General features: G+C 33.9%; 1 protein-coding gene across 33 annotated transcripts in view; it reads left to right on the top strand.

Moving 5' to 3' along the window:
* The window catches only part of STS (steroid sulfatase), a 114,919-nt gene that overhangs the window by 33,302 nt on the left and 53,971 nt on the right, over window positions 1-27,646 (top strand). For 24 of the 33 annotated variants that reach the window (XR_006931236.1, XM_040703438.2, XM_040703434.2 and 21 more), the window contains 2 exons: window positions 59-482; window positions 7,594-7,745. Coding sequence is in view for 32 of the 33 variants with exons in the window: in XM_040703438.2 (XP_040559372.1) it covers window positions 59-482; window positions 7,594-7,745 (576 nt within the window). In the remaining variant the exon portion in view is untranslated. The remainder of the gene's footprint in view (window positions 1-58; window positions 483-7,593; window positions 7,746-27,646) is intronic. The other 9 variants (XM_046899665.1, XM_046899671.1, XM_046899644.1 and 6 more) reach the window with 1 other exon arrangement.

Raw genomic sequence — 27,646 nt, 5'->3', positions numbered from 1 at the left:
TCAATGTAAGTTTGATTATTTAACTACAAAAATACTCCCTGTTCTCCTCTCTTTTTAGGAAAGTGGCATCTTGGGATGAACTGTGAAAGCAATAATGACTTCTGTCACCACCCCCTCAGTCATGGATTTGATTACTTTTATGGGCTTACTGTGACCAACCTTAGAGACTGCAAGCCTGGCCAAGGCAGCGTGTTTTTAAAAGGGGTTCAGATGTACCTTGTCATCCTAATCCAAATCCTTGGAGTCACTGCGGTTTCATTGGCAGTAGTACATTATGTTAGCTTCTTCAAAGTACCTTTCGAAGCACTTGGTTTCTGTCTATTAATAACCTGTATTTCACTTGCGGTTTTGATTTTTTTCTTTTATCATTTCCGACACCTGAACTGCTTTTTAATGAGGGACCATCAGATAATCCAGCAGCCATTATCCTATGAGAATCTTACTCAAAGATTGACAACAGAAGCTGTACGGTTTATAGAAAGGTAGGTTTCTAGCTGTGGTTTGAGTTAATGATGACAATTTACAATGACATTGCTTCCTAGAAAGTAGATTACCACTTTTTTCTTTAAATCATGACTAAAGTTAATCACTGTCAAGAGATAGTTACAACGAAGAGTATGTAAGTGTAGAGGAAAGCCATTACTTTCTACTTTGTCTTAATGTCTATAATTTTTTTTTTCCAAGAGTATGTCATTATTTTCTCTATAAAAATTACAATTTTTTTATGTTTATTTATTTCAGAATAAAAATGTTTAAAAATATATATATTAAACTTCTTACACTTTGTAGGACTTCATTATTTGAAATTTCATGTAACCAAAAATATGAAAAGTGTTTTGTAATGTGATTTAGTTGTATGAAAGCAAAATGTGGACTTGTAATCTATAAGTTTTCTGGAATGAGAAACTGCTCTTCATCATTGTTTTGGTGCATCCATTGAATGATGAAAACTGTGCACCCAGTAGTAACTGAATACATTCATATGGTATCATTGCTGAATGCAAACTTAAACAGAAGAATCAGGGGCTAATTTTTCTAAACTTAATGAATGGATGTGGTAGTCAGCCATACTGTTAGCAAAAAACAATGCCTATCCAAAATCTTGATCAACTGCAATTTTTCTGTCATTTCAGTCATTATAAATATTTGATTTGGCTAGCTCTACTCACAATACCAAATGAAAATGTCTTTTAAATCAGATTTCTTTAACTAACTGTCATAAGTAAATGAAGTTAAACTAAAGCATCATTGTTTCCTCTTGTTAATGCTGATATGTAAATATACATTCTCAGTTGGATTCTAACTAGTTTAATAGTGTAATACTTGTTTATTATACATGCACACAAGAACACATGCACACACCTTTAGAAGTTTTGGGGAGTTTATTTGCTTAGTGACTAAGCTTTTAGTGGTTTAAAATGTCTCTTGATTAGACTAACTATATGTAGGGAGATTCTGCCTTTTTGTATAAGTGTATTACTTTGCTGTAGTAATTCACAGTGTTTTGGACATCTCTGAATTATTCATTGATTTCAACATACTGTCAATTAAATAATAGCTTCAAAACAGGTGAATTCAAGATTGAGAATGAATGCTAGAAAAGTGGTAATGCTATTTATTCATTCTCATAATGCACACAAAGCATAACTTAGTCAACGTTTAAAGCTGGCTAAACAAAATATGGTTGGTGTCAGCACAGCTCTGTTAACTCAGCTGGAGGTTGAGGCTTTACATCAGCTAGCACTTGGCCCCCATTCTCAGAGTCGTTTCTGGACACCAGTTATTTAAAATTGAAGTGAAGGTTAATAGCATATATTAGTAATTTACAATAAACTTCATTACAGGAATTCTGCAATTATATGGAGAATTATAACCCAGACAGTTTAGAGTCAATGCTAAATTAAAAAAAAATATATCCAAACATATTAAGGTATTGAGAAGCCATTAGAGCACCCAAGCAATCTTAATTGTGCCCTGTAGCTGATTTCATATGGCCATAAAACTTGCTCCTGGAGAAAAGTGTGATTAGATTAATATACACTGAACTGATCTGCACCGTATAATATTGTGAGCAACAAAATCAATATTTGCTTTGACACACTAGTTCTGACATTATGTCAGTACATCCATACACCATTGCTTTTGTAACTTATCTACTGACTCGGGCCATTCATAGGGGAACAGCAATCAAGAAACAAACGGGTTTAAACAGCAGACAGACATCTAGCAATCAAAAATGAAGGACTGCCAAGTTTTTGGAAGCCATAGCTGCTTCACAGGATTCTTGTAGTCCACTGTTTTTCAGTGAGCATCCCTCTTTTAGCCACACACATGACTCAGTACTTCATTTATTACACAGGTCTTCTTTTGTTTCAATTAGTAGCAAACTCAGTACTGTACAGCAGTAATCCATGTACACAAGTATACCAGGGTTCAAATAACTGTGAAGCTGAGGAATTATCTTTCACCTTAACTGATTCTTAATATATTCTGTCATCCAGCTAAAACTTGCTAGCTATTTTACATGTTTTATTTGGTAAATTATCATTACAGTGAATATACAAAAAGGTTCCTAATCTTCAGCAGCAGTGGTACTTCCTCTGAAGATTATTAATTTTACATACACATGTACACATGCAATTTTATATATGTGTATATATATATGTGTAGTTATGTGCATAACAAAGACAACACACAACATAAAATAGATATTTTTATCTGTGTAAATTTATTATACCTATTACCTGTCTTTGTAAGTTCTTCACAGTTCAGGCAATGGATTTTCTTGATATTATTCTCTTTTCTAATTATTTCTATCATACTGTTAGATTCATGACTTCTTAATACTCATCAGTTTAGATATTTTTTAATCCTTAGAATTTCCTCACAGAATAGCTATGCATTGTTATACTCACTCTTCTTCACTCTGTTTTTTGGAAAGTTGATACAGTATTTTTTCTTCCTCAATCTAGTATGTTTATTACTCTTCAAATTTGCTCATAGGTAGAGAGAAAGAGAGAAAAAACAACATTGAACACTAGGAGATGACACTGCAGGAGAATATATACAATTGCGTGTGACAGATCTGATGTATGCAAACAAATACAAATTTAATTGCTCACTCTAATTGTAAGTGGGTAGGTCAGCTCACTGTATGATAATTCTAACTTTACTTTTCCCCAAGAGCAAGTGCATGTACATATTTTAAACATATCAGAACACTCTCTAGACATTACAGGATATCTGAAAGTCAAATGGATGCTAATTATTTCATTTTAAGTTCAACGTGGTTGTCACACGTGTTTTCAACATATCCTTTAATAGATAACCAGCTGCACAGACAATCCAAGTTAGAAAATGCCAGACCTTTTTTTTAACATCTTAGAAACCAGTAAGGCAAAAGTATCACTTGATGTTACAGAATCTCCCTCTTAACAAATTCAGATAGCTGATGACAATTAATAACATTTTGTTTTTAAAGCAAAGGTGGAATTCTGTTTTTATAGTGAAGATGATATTGAGAAATTTTCATGCAATTTTTTTTCCAGTCATAGATTACATAGCCATAACGTTCAAAATTTGTGATAGTAGTTATTATTATTATTTTTACTACTTATCTCTTCTATTTCAGTGCTTGAAAGACTGTCACGTATCCAGATTTATTTTCATCTACTCTAGCAGATTTGTTTTGAATTTTTCCATGTGTCACTTGGTGTTAATATTAGGCAGTTGGCATGTTGTACTGAAGTTAGAGCTCTGAAATCAGCCACATTTTAATAAAGCACAGTGTTTGTCTAGCTCAGAAGACATGAAGCACAAGAAAGACATGGAGCTGTTGGAGCATTTCTTGAGGAGAGCAACGAAGATTATCAGAGGTCTGGAGAACAACTCCTTTGAAGAAAGGCTGAGGGAGCTGAGCTTGATCAGAAAGCTCTGGGGAGACCTCATTGTGACCTTCCAGTACTTAAAAGGAGCTTATAAACAAGGTGGATAGTGACTTTTTATATGGTCTGTTAGTGATAGGACAAAGGAGAATGGTTTTAAACAAAAAGAGATGAAATTTAGATTAGCTGTTCAGAGGAAAGTTTTTATTCAGAGGGTGGTGAGGCACAGGCACTGGCTGCCTGAAGAAACTATGAATGCCCCATCCCTAGAAGTGTTCAAGGCCAGGTTAGATGGGGTGCTGAGCAGCCTGATCTGGGTGGCAACCCTGCCCGTAGCTGGGGGAGTAAAACTGGATGAATTTTAAGGTCTCTTCTAACCCAAAGCCATTTGTCCTATGATTTTCAGGCAAAGCTAGGTATATCTACTTTCATAGCTGCTGTGAATGCTTTCACCACCATAGGATCTGTAGTTTAAAAATTCATGTGCTTAGGATGGAATTTGAGGACAATTTCACATTAACAGAAAATTTTTGTTCAGAAAGATAATACCTGTTCATCATATTAAAGATTAATACAGAGTTTATTGTGGACAAGTAAAAGTAAGCCCATGTCATGTTCCCACTTCATTTCCAGAATTAAATCATGCAGAAAATGTCCCTCTGATTTGACAGCCACAAGCCTACAAATACCAAACCTTGCCTATTGTTCTGCCGCAGTGGTTTTGGATGAACATCAGTGCTTGTGAAAACAAACAGAAGTACCCAAGGAGCTTTTAGTTCAGCAGATATTTGAAACAAAATAACAGCAACAACAACAACAAAAGAATTAAGGACCTGTTAAATGAAGGGTGACCTGACATTAAAGCTGTTTTTTTAACAGCTCAAGCCTGAACGAAATTTTGAATAAAGATTCTTCACAGTACATAAGCAGAATTTAATACTATGTACTGCAGAGGTGTTACCATCAATGTGATGCATTTAGATGTTTCCAGTGTCAGTTAAGTGTACGTTAAGGAAAGCTGTATGTTGGATCCATGTAATTTCTCTTGCTAATCAGTAGACTGAAAAGAATGTGATTTGTGTTAGGATAAAAAATTGGTTGCTAGATTTGGGTAAGGGAACCTCAGATCTTTAGAAGCTGAAGTTCCCTGTGTTTGAAGTGTGTAAAAGGTAGTGATGGTACATCTTTGAAGGAGCTGTTTACTGAAGTGATTCAGGAGAATGAAGCTGTTATTGTCAGATTTCTCTCCTACCTACTAGCTGATATTGTCATTCCACTTTCAAGGTCATATTAAAAGTAGTCTTTTATAATTCTCCTCAAGGAGTTTTGGCAGGAGATAAATAGCTGTCTGTGATCTTTTATAGGATATTAATAGGTGAGACACTTCTCCAGATGACAGTGAGCTGTCAATCAGAACCTGTCAATTTGGATTGCAAAGGAGAGAATGATTTAGTGCCCCTTTATGTCAGTCATTGATTGGATGCCTTTTATGAAAGTTTGATCTTTATATCAGTTCCATTAAAGAAAAGAATTGCTGCGTCTTGGGAATAACGTTCTTTAGCAATACAGATATACATTTATGAGCATGTACAATCTGTGAAATCAGAACAAGACAGTTTGCATGAAGTGTAAATCATGCCTGCACTGTTACAAGTAAAAAGTATATTTTTCAGGTATTCCACCCTAAAATTTATATATTGCTCTCAATTCAGTGAACTGTGATTAAGGAAAAAGCTGAAGATGCAATAAAAAAATTCAGATTGTAAAAAAAACAAAACAAAACAACAACAACAACAACAAAAAACCAACAGAAACAGCTGCCTTCTAAAAATGTTCTTTAATGAAGGGGTCAGTGTTAGATTAAGATACATATTAAACATTAAATTTATAAGTATACATCTTTTTTACTTGAAATGCTGACATTTTCAGTCTTTTTAATTGACTCAGAAGCCTCCTATATTATTTTTGCTACAGTAATGTAAGTTTCCCACATATATGACCTGTCAAATAACAATAAATACAAACCTCATGGTAAATGTATATTTTATGAGAAATATTATTTTATTTTTATTTTTGGGAATCTCTACTTTATAATATGCTTATCAGCACTGAGATTATAAAGAATATATGAAAAATTATCTGAAGGGAATTCAAATATTTTTTTCAATTTCCCACATGATAAATACTCTCTTTATTCTGTGATTAGTTGACTGCTTTTTTAAAAAGGAGATGTATTTATGGAGAAAACTTCCCAGTTTGAAACACTGTTATTCAATGAGTAATCTAGGTAAAATTTTCCCTTTTTTTGTTTATTCATTGCTGCCTGTGCCAGTAAGAAAGTTTTAACTACGCAACTTCTGCCAGAACAGATCCAATCAATGAGAAAAGATAAATAGAGCAAAATATACTATATTTGTTAATTTTCCTTGTTAGTAGAATATTGATGTCATATGAATCTTTTTTTATGAAAATACTTTGTTGATAGATTAGAATATATATTTTTAAAATGAACAATTTGCATGTGCATATCTGAATTGTTCCTCCATCCCTTTAAAAGATGGATGAATTAACTGCATGAGGAAATATATAGTTTTCCTTTGATGTTGACATGAATCATATATATTATCCACCACAAAAGTGGCTAGGGAAAATACAGTAAATAACGCCCAAAATACTCTATAATTATCTGAGTGTCTAAAGGTGAGATCCAGACAAGTCCTCTGGCTAGTGCTCTTGTGATTCAACGGATATTTACAGGATATGTAATGTATTACAAATGTTGTTAGAGCATATAGTAGTAAATTCAGCTAGTACTGCACACTTTAAAGTAAAGTTCTATAAATAATGCATAAGGAAGTGTTCTTATTTGAGCTTTTCTTTCACCTGCTGGAACTGATCATAAATATCACGTTGACATATCACATGAACAGCAAAATTTACAGAGTGTTTATTGTGCTCTTTCATCTCTGTTCAAGAAGTAGAATTAAAACAATGGAGACTTTATTACTGTGAGAGGAGAACAATTTCTTTGTATTAATATGTATTTTAAAATTATTTATGCCTTGAGGCAGCATATAAAAATGCAGTGTATTTCTAGTGTTACATGCTGATCACATGCATAGAAACACCTCATTAAATGTCAGGAACAGATTTTGTCATAAACCTTAGTCTGGATAAAGGAGAAATTGCTAGTATACTTGGTTTGACACAGTCTGATATTATGGTATTGGCCCAGGTCCTTATAATAATCTAGATAGTTGATTACCTTCCATATGACCTTGTTGAAGAAAGTGACTATATATACATATGTATATTGTCTTAAATGGGTATGTTTCTGAACAGCAGTTGCATTAGGGCTCTTAAACATGTACTTCTAAAACTAATAGATTCTTGTAGCCAGAATGTGCTAGATTCCTGGCTTTAAATAAAATCTCTTTTTACAAATATAGGAAACAGTAATTGACTAAATTTTGTTTTTGTTTTTATGCATTCAATTCAATGTGCACTTAACTGAAATTTTTACTGTGTTTTTGTTGTGTGTTCAGGATTTACATTGTAATCAGATACTTTATCCTGTTTTGTATTCATTTTGCTTTTTTTGAGCTCTACTGCCAAAACAATTCTGCTTCAATTTTTTTTTATAAAATAGACTAAATCTAGTTTTTTTGTTGTTGTTGTAGTTATTTGTTTCGTTTTTCTTTTTCCCCAGGAACCATAATGCACCATTTCTTCTTGTCCTGTCTTATCTTCATGTCCATACTGCTCTATACGCTTCAAAAATGTTCAGAGGAAAAAGCAGGCATGGATTATATGGAGATGCAGTGGAGGAAATGGACTGGAGTGTAGGTATGTTGATCTTAGGTTAGTATCAGTGGAGGTAATTCATGCATGTCTATCAAACATAGAATTCTGCAATTTAGATATCTGTAGTATATTACACATAATTTCCCCCAATAGTTAGGGGGCAAGAAGCAGGTAAGAAATAATAACTACTTTATTATGTCTTACAAATACTTACTCTCTTCTTTGACTATAACAGTAAATCAGTGTGGACTTTTTTCACAAAAATGGTATTTCCTGATTCAGAAATTCAGCTTTGGTGCATATATATGTAGGGTGATCCAAAAGTAATGCTTCCGTTTTATTTCCATGGAAACTACAACAGACAGAAAGAGTAAAATAACTCTACTTGATGGAGCAAATTCTCATCTACAAGCCACCATTAGCTATGCATTTGTGCCAGTGATGAACAAGAGCCTGCATGCCGTGCTTATAAAAATCTACATGTCCATCTGGAACGTGGCTAATCTTTCATGTAGCTGTAACCACTGCTGAAATGTACCACCTTCCACCTCACTGTGTTCACACCCACTGTTTGGTGTCCATAAATGTCCAGCAAGTTTTGACTAGTGTCATTGGGTGCCATTTTTTCTGCATGGAGGAATTAAATTCCACCCTTTGCTTTACTTCCATGTCAGATGCCATTTTGCCAGACTGTCCCTCTGCTGCCATCTGTCACACAGCAACAAAATGTAGTGGAATATTGCTGGGAAGGTTTAATCTTTACTGCCATGCCACCATCTGCCTCTGACGTGGGCCAATATAATAAATTAGGAGGCACTAATAAGAGCAGCCCTCATATTTTTAAACTATGCAAGAATGTGTGGATAAACCTTGTGTATATTCTTTTACATCTTTTGCATCAAGAATTCTAGTTGCAGAAGTTAGAGGACCAAAGACAAGGTACGTTTAATGATTTGTAATTGATTCAGTGCAATACTTGCAGAAATAAACAATCTGGGAAAAACCTTATGAGAAACTGTATGCATTTGGAAGGAATGGCTTTCAGTATGTGGGGTAAATGGATTAAGTAGAGAAAAAAGCTCTTTTTTTATGTCTGATTTTGTAATGAGAAAGAGGATTTAATTTAATATGTATTACATCCTGAATCTTTATCACTTCCGTCAGTGCCAACCAGTATTTAATAAATCTAGTGCTTGCAACGGATAAAGGTATTCAAACTGTTTCAAACTACAGGACACCAAAATATGATTTTAAATGATTGAGATAGATCAGATATAAAAATCTAGTAGTGATAACATAGGAATTTTGGAAAAACTCAAGAGAAGAGAAACATGAGTTTCTTCTAGCATTGTCCTTTATTCTAGGAGCATCAGAGCTAGCAGGGCTATATCAATTAGGAAACAGATTGTCAGGTAATTTAAACTAGTGTACAAACATCAAATTTTGTCTCAGCTGAGGATCTGGCTATTTGGTGTGGTTTATGTCTTGTAAGAGTCCTCTTCTGACAGATTGCATATTGGCTCCAGGAGGCAGCAAATGCATTTATTTTCTCTGTTATTTTTTCCTCCATTATTAATATAATGAAAGAAAGTTATGTCTGACATTCTAAAAGAGACTGAAGGAATAATATAGTCTTCTCGTCCATTGACGAGAGCACTTCTTTCCATTAACTTCCAATGAAAATTCCAGTTTTAATGAATCAACTATATGAGACAAAGTACATTTATTCACTAAACTACTGATGCCAGTAACTAGTGATTTCCTGGAGTGCTTCTTAAGACACTGGTAGAAAAATAAAACAAAATTGACTGGAAAAGCTGAAAAAAATGAAAACTATCAGCTTTCTACAAAGGGTTGTATTATTATTTGTTAAACAGAAATTAGTATTTATGCACAGAGGAATGTAATTTGCAAAATAAGAACAAATTATGCCACATGTAGCAATATGCTACACTATCTTTTAATTAAAGATAGTACAAGCATAATAAATAAATAATGAATGTATGGAAAATATGATTATAGTATATCACCAAAAATGTTTGACACTTTCCAGGAATCCGATCACCAACTAAATTCATTTCTAAAAGAAATTTCCAGTGTTCAATTTGTTCAGTGAGAAATAATAATCTTTTGTGGATGACTACAAAGAAAAGAAAAAAAAAAAAGAAGAAAAATCTGGAGAACAGCAGAGACAATGTTATGGTTGTTAAGTAAGAGTAAAGGAAAATTTATATCAAACTGGGCCATGAAATGTAAATTAAATATTGTCCCTGATATGAGACCAATTAGTATCAGAAAGAAAGCTTTAACTGTCATATGCAAGAGGAAGAATAATTTCTTTTTTAAAAGGCAGAGAAGTCAACTTTGACTAAGAATCCTAAATGAAAGACAATTCACCCTTTTTATTTGTTTATGTATTTAAATTCAATTACCTAATTGGACAATGATTCAATTAAAAGTCAATCTCCATGCTAGGAGGTAAAAAACAGATATAAAGCATAAGTAAAATACTGAATTTTTCACATTTGTGACTTGTTAAACCAACACTGAAGAACATGATTATGGTCCATGTCAAAAATAGTAAATACAAAGTATTTGAATAAGCTTTAGGTCTGTGTATTTCGACTATTTTTGTGTACTGATATGTGTTTAACAGAATTCAATGTTTAAAGCATTCACAGTTATAATGTCACTGTATGTGACATGCCTTAGAGTTATTCTCTGGATAATAACATTAAATTTGTTTCAATGTAGGATAAGCACCTTATTAACACTATTAATTATAATTCAACTGAGAGCAGACAAAATAATCTTGTAGTCTAAAATGGAAAAAGAAATGATGAATGAATGAACAGAGTGTTATCCTTCTTTTCCTTCCTCTCTTCTTTCATTCCTTCATTTCTGATTCAGTATAGGAAAATAAATTGATATTTTCAGAAAAGTTTTTGCTCTAAATTGCATAACACTAATTTCATCCAAAAAAACTAGCACTGTGAAGAGTTCTGAAGCCCTCTGTAGACTTGTATGCAAGCTGCATGAAGATAGACTAATCCAAAATCACTTCTGGAAATGGCTGTTTATTGTTCTGTTTACAGTAGTAAGCCTACTAACCAGTTTTTAATCCTTTGGAACAATCAATGCTAGATGTCTGAAGTGTAAAAATGTCTCTGAAATTGTAGTCTGGCACAAGCTAGGTTCCTGTAAGGTAACTAAGCTGGATGTCTTTATTATGAGAATGCCCTGCAAGCTGAAGAAAAACTTAACTGCTTCTCTGCCATATTCTTTTATTGTGTATTAGGATCAAGTTATGCCAAGATGCAAAAATTTTGCCATCTGATATTACTTAGAATAAGAGGAGTGGGATCTTATTGTGTCTTGCTCTTACTTCAAGCTTGTGGTTGAAATATCTTAAAAGGTTCAGTAAAAGTCTATATTGTGAGAGTAGCTCCATATCTCCTCAGTACAAAAGAGATAATAGAGCTATTGAAGAAAGTCCAGCAGAGGTCTGCAAAGGTGATTTACAGGACTGGAGCCTCTCTCCTGTGGGGAAAAGCTGAGAGTACTGGTACTATTCAACATAGGGAATAGAAGGCTCAGGGGGATTTCATCAGTATCTACACATACCTGAAGGAGTGGGCAAGGAAGACAGAGCCAGGCTCTTCTCAGTGCCTGCTGGCAGGAAAAATGGGCACAAACTGTAGCACAGGAGGTTCCATCAGAAAATCAAAAAGCACTTATTTACTATGAGGATCATGGAGCACTGGCACAGGTTGCCGAGGGAAGATGTAAAGTCTCCTCCTTGGAGATACTCAAATGCTGTCTGCACATGGGCCTGGGCAACCAGTCTGAGTTAGGTGCTGGACCAGAGGTCTGTTCCAACCTTTAACCATTCTGTGATTCTCTGGGATGTTCAGGAAAAGGGAAAAGAAGCTATTTGCTAAAATTGATTTATACTTTGAAAACAAATCAGGCATAACTTCTAAGAGTTAGTCTGGAAGAATCAAGGAACTATTCACTGAAGAAAACAGGAGCAAAATGCATTAAGTTACTACAGTGATTACAAATATTGAGGATGCTAATGATATCTTAAATAAGTTTTCCTTACTAAATTGTACAGTGTATTCTTGCTATGTCTAATGATGAACAAGGGGAAATTAAGATATGAAATCTAGAACAGAACTTGTAAACCCTAGCTCTTTTAAATGAAATCTCACTATATTTCAATAGCTAGTTATTCAAATTCAAATTTGCACTGGTATAATCCATAGAAACATCAATATTCAGAAGCTTTCATTACTGTAGAGTTTATGTAAGATGAACACTAGCATGCTAATAATCTCCAATTGAATGAGTTTAAGTTAAGATGCCAGGAAACAGTAAAAAAAAAAGATGAGATTTCACTTCCTATTTATTTATCGGAGAGAAATAGAGATTGAAGAGTTATCTCACATTTGGATTATAATGCTGGTCCATTTTAGAGCTGAGCAAAATAAATATTTGTGCCTAAATGCAAAGAAAGGACTTCAGAAATAAACAAAAAAAATAAACCACAGATGAGGAAACAATCGTCCAAGGACTGATCTTTTTTTTTTTTTTCTTTCAGAAATTTATAAGATTATTTTTTTCTCTTTTGTCCCTAATTTTATGGTGTTGTATGTAATCTAAAATCCTGTTTATCTTAGTAATTAATTTCAATTAATTTTTTTTCCAATGAATCACCAGATTTTGATGAATGAGTATTTGTTTTTTAAAATCACTATTAGAAAATATTAAAGACAAATATAGGATAATTTAAAGTAAATGGTTCAGAAGGGATAACTATCACTACAGAATTTAGTAACCTTTACTGAATAGCTCATGTGAAAGCCTTAACCCTGGCACCCAGATCATTGCTGTGCATCAGTCTTTCACTGAGAGCACTGTGCCTAATTTTCAAACTAATAGTATTAATGTAATTGAAACCTTGGGTACTAATGTGTATATGTTTAAAAAGGTAATATACAGTTTCTGTGATCCTTAATGTTGATCATTTTCTCCATTTTTGACTTGTGTTCAACTCTGAAGTGAAGTAAATCAAAGTTCTAAGTGGAGAATATTCCAATGTAGTACAAGAAATTTCTATTGACTCCTGTGTTTTTTCTCAGACCCCACTGTTTTAGTAATAGATCGATAATAATATACATTTCCAGAAATAATCTGAAAGCTACTTCTGGAACACCAGAAAATATTTATGGAAAAGAAATCTGTAATATGCTCACAACCAATTTAGTAAAATTATTTCTCTGGTGTAGGTATCATAGTCTAAAGCACTCAAAACAAAACATAGGGTCTAAATTTTACAGCCAATAATTCTTAATTTTTGTATGTTTTCATAGTAGCATGTAATGTATCTTCTATTTCTTAGTAAAAATATTTTCCTTCTCATTTAAAAAGTTATTTTACAAGCCTACTGCCTCTTAAACTTGACCTATTTTTTTAATTACAAGTAATTAAAAAATATTTTATTAGTTATTTCAAATTTTTCTGCAGTGACATTGTAGTCCTAGTCTTTTAATATGCTTTTTTAATATACTCTTTTTCCTTTAATATGCTAGGAAAGAGTAGTATCTTTTATTCTTCTAGGAAACAGACATAGCATTGGTAAGTTTCAGCTGAAACCTATGTCTTTTCAGTAATATATAATTGTTAATGTCTGTTATTATAAATTACCACAGCTTTATTTTAATAGACAGTAAAGTGTTTGTATGCTTTCAAACCCTGTTTAGAATCCTACTCTCTTAGTATCAATCTAGAAATATATCATAAATCTTTTGATAAGTCTGAATTGTGCTAAAAATTGAAGTAAACAATAATATGAAAGAAAAAAAACATTCTTATCACTTTTTGTAAAACACTGAATTAGCTATACTTATTTTTTTCCAGAAAAAAATCTTGTACGTTAAATCTTTGTAAGGTGAGCCTAATTTGTCATTACTTTTCACCTGATGTAGTCATTTGTAATAGTGCAAAGTCAATTTAAAAGATAATCAAAGCAGAATGATACCACCTATTACAGATGTTAGATTATCAGACTTAAATTGTTTTATTCAGCTATGATGAATGTGACATAATCTTAGTTAAGCCTGTAAACTAAAAAGATGAAACTAAAGTTCTGGAGACTGATACCTAGCATGTTTCTTGACCTTGCTTTTCTGAATTGATACTGGTATATGCGAGAAGTCTAGGTTTATTTTTAAGTTGCTTTGGTTATCATTGAAGATGTTCAGCCAGTAACTCTAGGAATAAGGTATAGAGCCAGTTCAGTACTTTATGAATAGTATTTTCCCACTCTAATCTGCCATCCTGCACTTACTCTAACATAAGAGACTGTTTTTTTTTTCAGCTAAGATAGTAGTTAAGCTCTTGAAGCACATTAAGTCCTCAGCTCAGATCTGGGAAAATTGTCAATAAGAATGCAGATTAAAGAAATTTGTAGTTCTGCCTTTTATGATGCGGATGCTTTCCAGTTGTGATCTGGGCTAAAACCCAAACACATTTGATATGCCACTAAACAATAATGACTTTCAGTCACTACTGAACAGGACTGAATTTAAAAGATAAGTGATAAAAGACTCCTGTTCATATCTGATAAGCCTCCTGAGCTATCTAATCCTCCTTAAGTACAATTTCCTTTTTCTATAGTACATCTTTGTACACAACAAATCTCCTTATAACATTTTTTACAAGATTTTAAAGCAGATTTTAAGCAGCCATTCCTATATCATTTCTTAATCAGCCAGATTTAAATAATGTCTTAATAATGCATTCTCCATGATAGAAAACTTCAGTGTAAAGCTTGTTGTACTAGCAGCACTGCGTTGTTCAAAATTTGTTGCTATCTGCTGAACAGATTTCATTTGTATCTGATATGGCACAAGTTAAATTATTAGCACAAAATGTATTATTCACTTTACATAAAAGTAATAATACCACTTTCAAAATTGTAAAGTATTTCTGTTAGTAATAACCTTCTGAAAAATGATCCTAGTGGAAAAAAAAAAAAAAACAAACCCAAAACAGTGAAATGACATCTAATATTGTGATCAAAATGCTCTAATCAGTGAAGAAAATGAAATACTTTATGCTTGAGATAGACAAATATCCACTGGTAGGAGAAAGCTCACAACTTGTTTCAGATAACCTTGGGATAACAGAATCCCAGGGATGCTCCAGACTATGAGGATATGAAATTCTGCAATAAAATGGGCAACCAACATTTTGTTTGATCTACCACATAAATGATATGTTTTTTTGCTCCATACTTGGGGTGGGTGGGGAGTCAACATCTTTGCAATAGAGAACACAGTAAAGGTTTAAGCCAAAACTAATATGGAACATAGTGACTTCTCTGTATGCCTGGATAAGGTTATACATAAACAGATAGTGCTAAAAAGAGGTAAGAAACAAGGACACTGAATGGGACTCATGTTACCCAAGTTGAGACTAACATTATCCTAATGGTAGAGAATCTCAAAAACACAGACTGAGAAAACAGTTTAATGGAAGCTAGTAAAGGCTTTGTTGATAATCTGACTCTATATGACATTTTTAGCATGGGTAATGTGAAGCTGCTAAGTAGAATTACATTTGCTTCTTCTCAAAGAAGTAACAGAAGTGTATAAAAGTCATAGAGAGAATTGGATCAGGATGCAAGAGAGGGATATGATTTATAGCTCCCTTTTCCATCTTTGGAGATTGTGTCCCTATTTTGAACCTGAATCCTTCTACACTGACTTATGATTTTACCATCCTTTTTTTCTTCTATGCTTAGAACACAGAAAGCAATATCTGTCAAGTTATTTATAGAGCATGCAATCATGGTTTTCATAAAGAATGCAGTTGAGCTAGTAGGTAAAGTATGTTGCTGTTGTAGCTTACGTATCAACGAAAGAAGCCTGAATGCAAAATAAAGAGGCAGAGGAACTAAAAATGAGAATCTTTAATCTGGTTGTTTAAACCTTCTCACCCAAGCCCCTTCCTTGTACCTTCGGAAAGTTTTTTAATGGATTATCCAGTACCTCAATATAACCGATAGAGTGCATGAATAATTGTACGTTTGTACAGCTACACAAAAGACACAGAATAACTTTGTAAGTCTATAATATCCAGTATTACAAAATGGGAAAAATATTTTTTTCTATGCTTGTGCCTTATGATACAATCTTTAACCATACAGTTACTTTTCATGTCATTTCTTTTCCCACTGGCACCCTGTCTTCTCATAACAGATCCCTTTCTTAATGAGCAGCTATTCAACAGTAGGTGTATTCCTAGCTGTTAAATATGAATTTTCATGTTCTGTTTAACAAACAGTAATGAAGTTCTGTTTTGATAAGAGTAGAAAGGCAATACAGAGGGGCCTGGATAGACTGGATCGATGGGCCAAGGTTAACGGTATGAGTTTCAATAGGGCCAAATGCTGGGTCTTGCATTTTTGTCATAACAATCCCAGGCAACCCTACAGGCTTGGGGAGGTGTGGCTGGAAAGCTCCCTGATGGAAAGGGACCTTGGTGTACTGATGGACAGTAGTCTGAATGTGAGCCAGCAGTGTGCCCAGGTGGCCAAGAAGGCCAATGGCATCCTGGCTTGTATCAGGAATGGTGTGGTGAGCAGGACTAGGGAAGTAATCCTCCCCCTGTACTTGGCATTGGTAAGGCCTTGAGTACTATGTTTAATTTTGGGCACCTCAGTACAGAAAGGACATTGAGGTCCTGGAGCAGGTCCAAAGAGGGGCGACAAGGCTTGTGAAGGGCTTGGAAAATCAGCCCTATGAGGAGAGACTGACTGAAGGAACTGAGGCTATTTAGTCTGGGGAAGAGGAGGCTGAGGGGCTGAGGGAGACCTTATTGCTCTCTTCCAATATCTGAATGGTGATTGCAGCAACAGCGGGGTTGGTCTCTTCTCACTGGTGACAGGATAAGGGGAAATGGCCTCAAGTTGTGCCAGGGGAGGAAAGACTTCTTTACAGAAGGGGTGGTTAAGCACTGGAATAGGCTCCCCAGGGAGGTGGTTGAGTCACCATCCCTGAATGTGTTTAAAAACCATTTGGATGTCGTGCTCGGGGACATGATTTAGTGGAGGGTTGTTAGAGTTAGGGTAGTATGGTCAGGTTGTGGTTGGACTCAATGATCTTTAAGGTCTTTTCCAACCTGAGCAATTCTATGATTCTCTTCCATGATTCTATTCTGTGACATCTCTCATCTTTTCTATGGCATTATATTACTAGAGTGTATAACAGATTCACAAACAAGTTTTTTCACAGTTTTTGTAATACAGAGAGGTCTAATTAATCTGTTCTATAGATGAAAAACTGGAGCAGATAGGTGATGTTAAGATTTACTAACTACTATAGTTTACTAAAGTATAGTTTACTGACTAGTATAGTTTACTAAAGTTTACTAGCCTTTTATACTTTATTCATAGCTGGCTACATCTCATTTAAGTGTAGAAAATAAAAAAAAAAAACAGACCATCTGCATTTTAGTTTCAGTGAAGATGCAGAGATGCCTACAACTTTTAAAATCACCACCATTTTTTGGGGGGGTGAAAGTCATGACATATTTTCTTACTTCTTTTGAAATGTATCTTAGTAATTTTGAGACCATACTGTTTAAATAAGTAAATAAATAAAAAAGGAACTAGTTATTTGTGTGAAAAGAATAATTATAAAATAATACGGAGATCAATATCAATTCTATGTTGTAGATTATGATTATGCGTCCAGAGAAGGGCCATGAGTAAGATCAGAGGGCTGAAGTACCACTTCTATCCTCTTCTATGAAGAAAGGTTGAAGGATTTGTGTACATTCAGTCTGGAGAAGAGAAAGCTCTGGAGAGACCTCTCTGTGGCCTTCCAGTAACTAAAAGGGGCCATCAGTAATGTTGGAGAGAGTCAGGTTGTGTAGTGACAAGAGGTAAAGGCTTTAAACTAAAAGAGGGTAAATTTAGATAAGACACTGGGAGAAAGTTCTTTGCTATGAGGGTGATGAGGCACTGGAACAGGTTGTCCATAGAAGCTGTGTATGCCCCATCCCAAAAGGTATTCAAGGCCAGGTTGGGGCTATGAGCAACTTTGTTGAGAGGTGTCCCTGCCTTTGCAGAGGTGTTTGAACTAAGTGATCCTTAAGATCCCTTCTAATCCAAACCATTCCATGATTCTATAATTCTGTGAGTATTGTTAATTGGCAAGATGGTTTGTATTAGTAAATTGACATGAAATGGAAATTTCTTTTCAAACTGCTGAATTAAACGGCTCAGATTCCTGGTGGTAATAAGTTCTTGTTGATGGAGTTGGTAGAACTGCCTTTTTGTAGACTGGTTGTTTTGCTTACTTTTTGGTAATACTTTTGATTGCTAAAGCAACAATGCTAAGTAAGCAAGCTAATAATACAAGATCATACAAGTAAGTATTGTACATTTTGCATTACAGAAAATTAGTAGGGATTTTCTATTTGTTATTGTTGTTGTTGTTGCTTTAAAAAAAAAAAAAATTGTACCAGCAGGTATGTAATTGACTTTTTAAGGTTCGGGAAAGTACAAGTGTAATGAAGCTTGATGTCATCTACATGGACTTGTGCAAGGCCTTTGACATGGTCCTGCACCACATCCTTCCAGTACTTGAAGGGAGCTTAGAAGTAGGAGTGGAACTGACTTTTTAAAGCAGTCTGACAGAGACAGACAAGGGAGAATGGCATTAAACTAAGAGAGGAGATTTATCTTAGATGGTAGGAAGAAATATTTTTACTCGGAGGATGGTGAGGCACTGGAACAGATTGCCCAGAAAGGTTGTGGATACCGAATCCCTGGTATTGCTCAAAGTCAGGTTGGATGGGGCCCTGGACAGCTTGATCCAGTTACTGGCAAGTGTGACCATGGCAGAGGGCTTGGAACTAGATGATCTTTAAGATATCCTCTAACCAAAGCCAGTCTATGATTCTACGGATTAGTCAAGCGCAGGATGAGAGATAAAGACTCACAACTTTGATGTTATCCAGATTTTTCCCCCACTATCGGATTGTAAATCGGATTGTAAAATAAGTCATTTATGTTTTGTTTCATGATACTGCTTAGGAAAAAAAAATATTGAATCTTTACTACGTTTTCTTAGTTGTTTCTTTTTTTTAATACTGTTTTTTTGGTTTGTTTGTTTATTTGTTTGTTTTCTCCCACACATTTCATTTAGTATACTCAAGTTTTTTTTTTTACTATTTTGAAAAGCTTTCTTTTTTGTTTTCTTTTTATTTTTGGCTTACTTCCTGTATTTTGTATACATGTTACTCTTTTAAATTATTTCTTTTCTCTATCCAGCAGTGAAAAACTTTTTATAATGTATTGTCATGAAAGGCATGGTGTAGTAACCCTGAGAACACCCAACTGATTATACGTTACAGTAGTAAGCACAAAATACAAAGGAACATTTGAAGAGCTGAATTGTTTTCTTGAGACGATGGAAGAGAAACTCCAGGATAATCAAATCTCTACTTTAGACTAGAGTCTTTCCACAGTAAAGAAAATTTATTTTTCCATTTCTTCCTAACAAGTTTTGTCAATGAAAAGCCTTTAATGAATTAACTCAAAAACTTTCTGTCAGGATTAAATTGTAAATACTACTATATTTAGAATAGAAACAAGGGATAACAAATAAAATACTGTACCAGAGGGTATCAGAGGCTGTGATATATGATGTTTGAAAATATAACTTCTTAAAATAAGATTGTTTGCATACATAACTGAACTAGATTGGGGCAGTCAGGGAAAAAGATTTTAACGTGTCTATGGTAGGTCTCTTAGCATCTCTGGAAGAAGGACTTTATTCCCTTTTGGTAGATTATTTTCTTTCCCTAATTGTCAAAAATGATCATGGCCCATATGGTAGTATGTACATTGTACTATTGTTATGGTATTCTGGTCCCAAAATAGAGTTTTAAGACTAGGGTCCTCTCTCCCATGTTGATATGAAATGTCCCGTTGATATAAGTAGTTAGGTTAACTTTTACGTATTTCCATATCTGCAATAGTGGTTTTATCTTCCATTAAAGAAATTTCTGCCTTTCTGAGGTGAGAGAGGTACACTTTCATCTAAGGGTTGAATTTGACTTTTTTTTTCAGCTCCTCATATAGTAAGAGCAGATAATTTATTCTTTTCTTTCCTTTGTAGTTCCTCTTTGCTAGTTCTCCCAGTGGATTGTCACAGGAAATCACATTGTATTTTTTCCCTCCCTTTTGCTGCATTTCATTACTTGAAATCTCCTACAGTGATCAGTCTCTACTGATAATAGCTTATCAGCACATTGTTGTTTAGCTAGTTTTGGAAAGACTAAAGAGGAAAAAAAAAAAACTGTAATGCAATTGAGATTCAAAGGAAGATATCAATTTGACAGACTTTAGTACTAGATATTCTTTATGAAGATGTGTCTTTTTAGATGAGCTAACAGAATTTTTTATTTAAACTAACTTTTCCTTTTATATGTAAATATTGCCAAGTTCCATACAACTCGTGCATTAGTTATTCTTCCCTGAGATTTGAAGAAGACGTCTTGTTAATTGAAAGAGAATAAGATTACATTAAGATCAAGATCTTTATGTACCACAAGTAGGTGTTTCTAGGTGTCAGATATCCTGGTCCTTCATACTGTTTTGCTATGTTTTGCTATGTTTTGTTATGTTTTGTTATGTTTTGCTTTGTTTTATTTTGTTTGTTTTGTTGGTTGCTTTTGTTGTTGTTTTGTTTAATTTTATTTTGTTTAAAGAGGGTTTTTTGAGGGACCTCTTTGGAAAAAAAATAAAGTGTGCGTGCAAAAAAGCAAGAGACCTGTCCTGATTAATACTTATTCCTTTAAACCACTCTGGGATAAGTCTTCTGTTTGTGTAAAATGATGTAAGTGCCCTGGAGTCAGTAGAAATGGGCTGAATTGAAGTCAACAACCATAATATGAAAAGGTTTTGATTGCTGAACACAGTGCCATCACAATCTTTCAAACCATATTTATTAGAGATTTGGCTATATTAAATAAATTAAAACAAAGGAAAAAGTTTGCAATAGAAGAACAGTAAATTTTGTAACATAGTTTAACCATGTAGTCAGAAATATAGCAGACAGTGCTTCTTTATAATATGTGTAAGAAAATGCTAAGTATTTTGCTAGCAAAGCTGGCAAGGAAAAAGAGGAAAGCAGAGGTGGCTGTCAGCAACTTACAGGCAGGGAGCAGTAGCATAGAAATGTCAAATGTCCATTAGCAGAAAATTAGAGAGAAAACCAAAGCCAAAGGTAAGGATGATGTGTGTGCAGCTGAAGTGGGACAAAATGTCCCATCTGTCTCTTGAAGTCCTGACTAGGGCCAAAATGTTAGGAGTTAAAATAATACAAGTTCCTTTGTATCTACCACACCACATCCCACAGGACAAGCTTTGAACTTCCTCAGCATGGTGTGAAGGGCAAAGTGCTGGTAGAATGGCTTTTTTAAACCAGTATAATTTTAATAAGGCACAAAATCAACGGGTTTCCCTATAATCCTGAAACGCTTCTAGGGGATTTTATCCTGAATGTTTTTGCCAATTTAGAGCTGAGATAGTCAAGCCTCATATCCTAGATTTCTCAGTAAATTTCAACTTTTGTGCAGTTCTACTGTAGTTCATCAGCTGGCTGCTGCAAGTACCCCCAGGTTCTTTTCATAAAAAGTGAATGAATAGTTGAAACAGTTAAAGAGAACATTGAGGTCTGTCTCAATAGAAAATGTTGGAGAATAATATCACAGTTCTTTCACAGAACATAAGCTGATTTGCTGATGTAACGTTTAATTACTTCCTTCGTTCTTTATGAACCTTAGGAATACTGAATACAGCTAGCCATGTTTCTCCGCTGTCTTTGAGAGCAGAAATCTACTTGTTTTTGATAAATTCTCTTTGCCTCCAATACTGAAACTGCAGTCTGTTACAGAAGCATGCATATGAAATGTTGAGATTTTAAACATCTCCTTTTCAAGAATATCTGTCTATGTGCAGCTTCTCAGCTTCCATAGATTTGATGTTAAAAGTTCAGAAAGAATTAGTCCTCTAAAAATACATACATTAATAGAGATGTACCAACCCTCTCTAATTCTCTGTAACTGCCTCTCCACTTATAGAATAACACCCTTCCTATAATTATGAAATATTCTCTTTGGGACTTCCTAGTCATTGCTTGCTATATGTTCCTTGAAGAGTTTACCTTGGCTCTAACAGTCCCTTCCTCAGATTTGCAGTTAGACTACTTTGTTTCTTGTATCTGTGTTAGTATTTCAACTGATCAGTAGTGTTACTTAAGTGAATAATCTTTCTCATTTCAAATTCAACTTTCAGATTTGTCCTTAAAAAATTATCTTAGTGGGATTCTGGTAGTCAAGTTGACTGACATATTTATCTTTCCTGGACTTCAGAACAGAAAATGACAGCTTATATTCTCTTCCTGTAGACAACTGTTTTAACAGTAAATGCTATTGTGAAACTTCAGCAAAAACTCTTTCTTAGTAGTCTGGATTTCCTTTTTTCATAAGATAGTTTATCAGTCTTTTTAGATAATCATCAATAATCAATGACAAAGACAAGAAAAAAAGTTACTTGTGTTCCCTTCTGATAGTATCCTAAGGAGCCTAAACCTGTATGAATACTACCATAGTGAGTATGCACACAGTGTTTTTTTTTTTTTTTAAACAAAAAAAAAAAAAAAAGAGAGAGAGAGAGAGAAGTATTTGGAAAAAAAAATAAAATAAATCGACATATGAAAATATTTGTGGCCTTAAATTTTCTTGATTATTACCACTTCCTAAATTTAGAATATCATCTTGAGTTTACGTTGAAGTTTACATTCTAAAGTGGAAAGTTTCACTGAGAACAGTTTTCACAGTCGGACAATCTTTCTTATTGGTATTTAAAGTGTCTGTACAAAGATTCATTCACTGCTAGTGTGATTTGGAGACGGTGATTGCACAGTAGGCTTCAACTGTCTTAGCAGGCAAAAAAGGCACTGAGTTGCCCAAAAGCACTTAGAGAACTAGGTGACCTGACGAGCCTGCATGATGATGGGGAAAAATGGGGATGTCGTGTCAAGGGGGCGAAAAACAAGAGTCTTTTGTTCTGTGGGTGAATTAATGATCAGCTGCCTTCATGTAAGATTGGATTTGGACAATTAAAATCAGAAAGCTGCGAAATGAAAAGAATAAAGATTTAGTGATGAATGCTAATCTGATCCTGATAAAAACACTATTTACTTTATAGTATATTATGTCTAAGCTCAGTTTCCAAATTCAGCAAAGATGAAAAAGTTTGTCTACTTAAACATGAAAGGTCATACAATTTTATGACAGTTTCAGTTTTGTTTGATAAAAGTTATAAAAATGAAAGAAGACACTGACATACAACTTTTTTTTTTTTTTTTAATTTTTTCCAAGAAAGTGCAGAGGATTAAAATATAGTATTACATTTTCTTACCTTTTTAAAATTATTCATACTTTAATCTGACAAATTTTTGGCATTATGCATTTGGATCTAAGAATATATACATATTCAATTTAAAACTGACTCTAATTTAATAAATGTTTAAACCTTTGAAGATATAGGGAAGTGTTTCTTTTATCACTTTTCAGTTATCAATTGCCATCAACTTTTATTGAAATGATCAAACAGTTGAAGCCATAATTTCATCTGACAGTCTAATTCAAAAATGAATAGTATCCTTTGTTTGCCATTACAGTTTACCTAGACCCTTTCCAGAAATTGGAGAAAAACACAGGAGATCCTGAGGAAGTAGGCAGTATCCTTTGCATTATGCATCTTAGTTGTACAAATAAAATATCATCTTATTCTCAGAATTAAGATGCAAATTTACCCAAATAGTTATCACATCTGTCCTGAAAGATGCAAATGTGATGGACCCTCTAAAATCTCATGACCATCACTCATATTTTAGCATTTTAATCAGGCTAAGAATGATGATTTTCATTAACGTTGTGTAGAAAAGATAGATGTAAGATGTAAAAGTGAGCTTTATGCAGTGCACTTATTAGCGCTGTTTTATCTAAATATTAATAGGAAGATGACCACCAAAATAGCTATACTTTTGACCTCTAATAATCCCCCAAACTATATTGCTAGTGTTGTACTATCAATGAGAATATGAAAACCTTGTTATCAATAGCAACTGTACTTACAGCTCTTCACAACCACAGTAACCACAACTTAACTCTTAGCTTTATTATCTATGTATGTTTCTATAAGACTAAAGTATCATTTCAACTTTCACATTTACAAAATAATTTAAACCCCATATGAATAGGAAAATAAGTAATGCTGTACTCATATCTAGGAAAAAAAAAAAGAAAAAGAACTATCTTATGCATAACTGAGTCAAAATGTGATTGATTTGTTCATAGCTGCTAAGCAGTGTATGCCTAATCTGTTGTGCACTATGCTGAAAATTCATTGTGAGGTTCTGAAAGAAATGTTATAAGACTACATAAACAATCAAATTAAGTTTACAATTACAGGGCAAAATCATACCGATATCTTAGCTAACCCTACACCATTTGCCTTGTTATATTTTTTAGAAGATGGTCCTTCTGTGAGCCCTTACATCGATTATACTTGTCTGATATTCTACATATAATCTTGACCTAACTTCTTACTGATATGTAAGGTAATTTAGCTTGCATTTTAGATAATTGAATCTGAGCCTCACCTTCCCCTGCTGTGTGAAGAATTCAAAATTTCTGGGGCCAAATCATTCATCTTAAGATAAGAGAGCTGTATGTAAAACCATTGATTTTACTTCACTGACTTCAAAAGATGGTATAGTAGCTATCTCAGATGTAGATGTGGATACTGATTGAAAGTTGCATCCACTGTGCATCCATGTGAAGCTTGCTTGTGCAGTCAGCAAGGTTTCAGTGTAGGATTCATCAGTCCTCCTTTTTTTGAACTTCTAATGACAGATCTGAACTATCTTTCATTCTAGAGAGGTACCGTGGAGAAAAAAAGTCAAGGCAACCTACCTTGATTTCAAAATCATGTTACAGTTGGACTAGATGATTTTGCAGATTCTTTTCCAACCCTGTGATTCTATGATTTTATGATCAAGCAGATAGATAAATAACTTATTTAGATTAGCAGTTTACGAGAAAAAAAAGCCTACCATTGGAGCAGATATCTAATTATACATAGAGTACTAGTACTTCAGAATGTGTTTAACACTGTCTCATACCCAAAGACAGTATCAAATTATTTTGTCATTTATAAATGTTGTTTCTTATGAATGTTTGAATAAGTAATACACTTGATGCATATGTTATTATACATCACTCATGTAGTATTCATACAATTTACACATTACTTAATTCTTCACATGCTCAGAGAACCCTGGAATATGTACATCCTGAGGTAGAATAACCCTTACTCAGTTGCCTCTGCAGAGGCTTCATCTGTTTGTTCTTTCTCCTGTTGGTGGTGTTTCCAGCTGTTGCATAGGTCATCTGAGTCTCATCTTCTCGAGAAGAAGAAGAGAGCATACACTTGAGAAGGTCCTACTGAAATAAACCCCTAAGTAGGACCCCACTTACCTATTCTTGAGTGCCAAAGAAGTCATATTTTCTTCATCTTAGAAAAAGCCACTAAACTATCACACAAACTGCGTTGGTGACATCAATTCTGCTGCAGTTAATCCATCTATGTTTGACTCAATAATTGACTTTTTCTCATTCTGCCACCACAAGATCTTGTTCCCAGGTAGGTAGGAATAAACCAATTCTTCCCAAGTATGACTTCTGTTTTGTTATATATATTGTTTTATATATATATATATAACATATATATATTGTTATATATATATATTGTTATATATATATATTGTTATATATATATACATATATATATATATAATATATACATGATTTATACTAATTTACTAAATACTGTATTGGAATGCAAGATAACACACTATAATACAATATAATTAGAATTGAAGCAAATAAATCAAATATAATGAGAGAAGGAGTATCTGAAAGCTGTAGGCCAGGCCATCGTGCTGACACAATGTGTGCGGTCAGGACGAGAGCTGAGGGAGAAAGAGACATCAGCTGACTTTGCCAGAGGTTATATCTCCTCTCTGACTGCAAAGCCCCCTGAGTTATGTAGTTCTTCTACTCTTCTGGACAGGTGCCCAGAACTAGAGCATTAACACTTTAACTCCCAGTGCACTACATGATGTTATGATGTGGAATACCAATAACCAAAAATCATAAAGCCATGACAATTATTATATATTTTGTTATACATATTGTTATATATATATTATATACATAATCTTGTTTCAAGATTAACAACTAGTCTAGAACAGTAGAAAGGAACTTTAGATATGGGATCAGTGTCTAGAGACTATCAGGATATCAGCAGAGAAAAAAATTGACTTCAGACCAACTCTACTGTTGTCCCATAGACTGAATGTTTCCTCAGTAGTGCCAGTATTTTAAGTGCATTCCCAGATTCTACCCTTGAGTTTAGTTAACTGGAAAGGAATCCAGGTCAGAAAATCCAAGACATCTTTGCTATGCAAGCAGAAATATATAAAATGGTGATGATTGGATTTACCACAAATGTACACTCCTGCTTGTCATGGTTTTATGATTTTTTGTTATCTGTATTCCACATCATAATATTATGAAGTGCACTGAATGTTGAAGAGTTAATGCTCTAGTCATGGAACCAGGCCGAACCAGCCCACAAACTGTTGACACTGCTCCTAATTAAAACACTGATAAAGATGTACTTTTTCAAAACAAGATGCTACTTGTTTAGCAGAATGTCCTTTTGACTTTAAAAATTACACTAAACTATGGTAGTAGAAACTTGGCACATTTTAGATCTCAGCTTTGTACTTTGAAGAAGATTTTGCTGTACAGATTGTATCCATAATGTAACTGTATAAATGATGTTAGCACAGTGAGACCAATTCAAGACTTTCTGCTGAATCTAAACTTTGCTTTCTTCTTAGAGGAATTATTACATATTTTTAAATTATGTATGTGTTTATTTTCTCTTCTAATAAGTTATATTAGCTGTTACTTTCTCTCACCATTGAGGTTCATATGCTAATATTCCCTCTATACAGAATCATGTCTTTTTGGGTGAGTGCATTCAATTAATGGGCTACTTAATGTTCCATATTATCAATCTATTACTTTGTCCCAAAATTTCCACTTCCTAGTGGTTGTATTATAGCTCTGAATGTTAAACAAGTTTCATGCAGAGTTTATGTACTGCTCACCATATGTGCAGCAACTTCTTGTTTTGCTGTCAGTGGTTTTATGATTTTCCATCTTTACCTCTAATGTTGTGCTCAATGAGTGGGTCTGAAAGTGATAATTACTTCCCCACTGCAGAGACAAACTGATTTACATATTTATCAAGGGGAAACTGTACAGCTTTAAGCATATCACAAAACATTTGCATATTTATAACCTGAAATGTGCAAAAGCTAAAATTAAGATATGGATGTCTTGATCTCAGTTGCTAAGCTGATTTTTATACAAAGGTTTTAGTCAATGTATTTTGGAATCTGATCACTACATTAAAGAATGAAGTCTCTTTTTTTATCACACAAAACCAACATAGAGATTTAAATGTTTGTTAACTTGTTAAGGACGGTGGGCAGAAGTTGCAACATTAAGTCTTTATAAGGTGAAAACATTAGCATTTGAGCCTGGAAGAGATGATGGGATTACCTTAGTTTAATTCGTGTACCAGTAAGAAGGTCCCAAGAAATTTAATATGTAGTGGATATTTAGCCGAATGACATCATTATCTTTTCTGGGAGCAGTATAGGCTTCCAGATATTTATACATGTAGGGGTAATATGTAGGAAGTTATGCATGTATTCAAAACACTCTTAGCT

Source organism: Gallus gallus, chromosome 1, assembly GCF_016699485.2.
Source record: "Gallus gallus isolate bGalGal1 chromosome 1, bGalGal1.mat.broiler.GRCg7b, whole genome shotgun sequence".
In the NCBI taxonomy this organism is placed as follows: domain Eukaryota; kingdom Metazoa; phylum Chordata; class Aves; order Galliformes; family Phasianidae; genus Gallus; species Gallus gallus.
The sequence above is the reverse complement of the archived record's forward strand: the minus strand, read 5'-3'. Positions and strand labels throughout refer to the sequence as shown.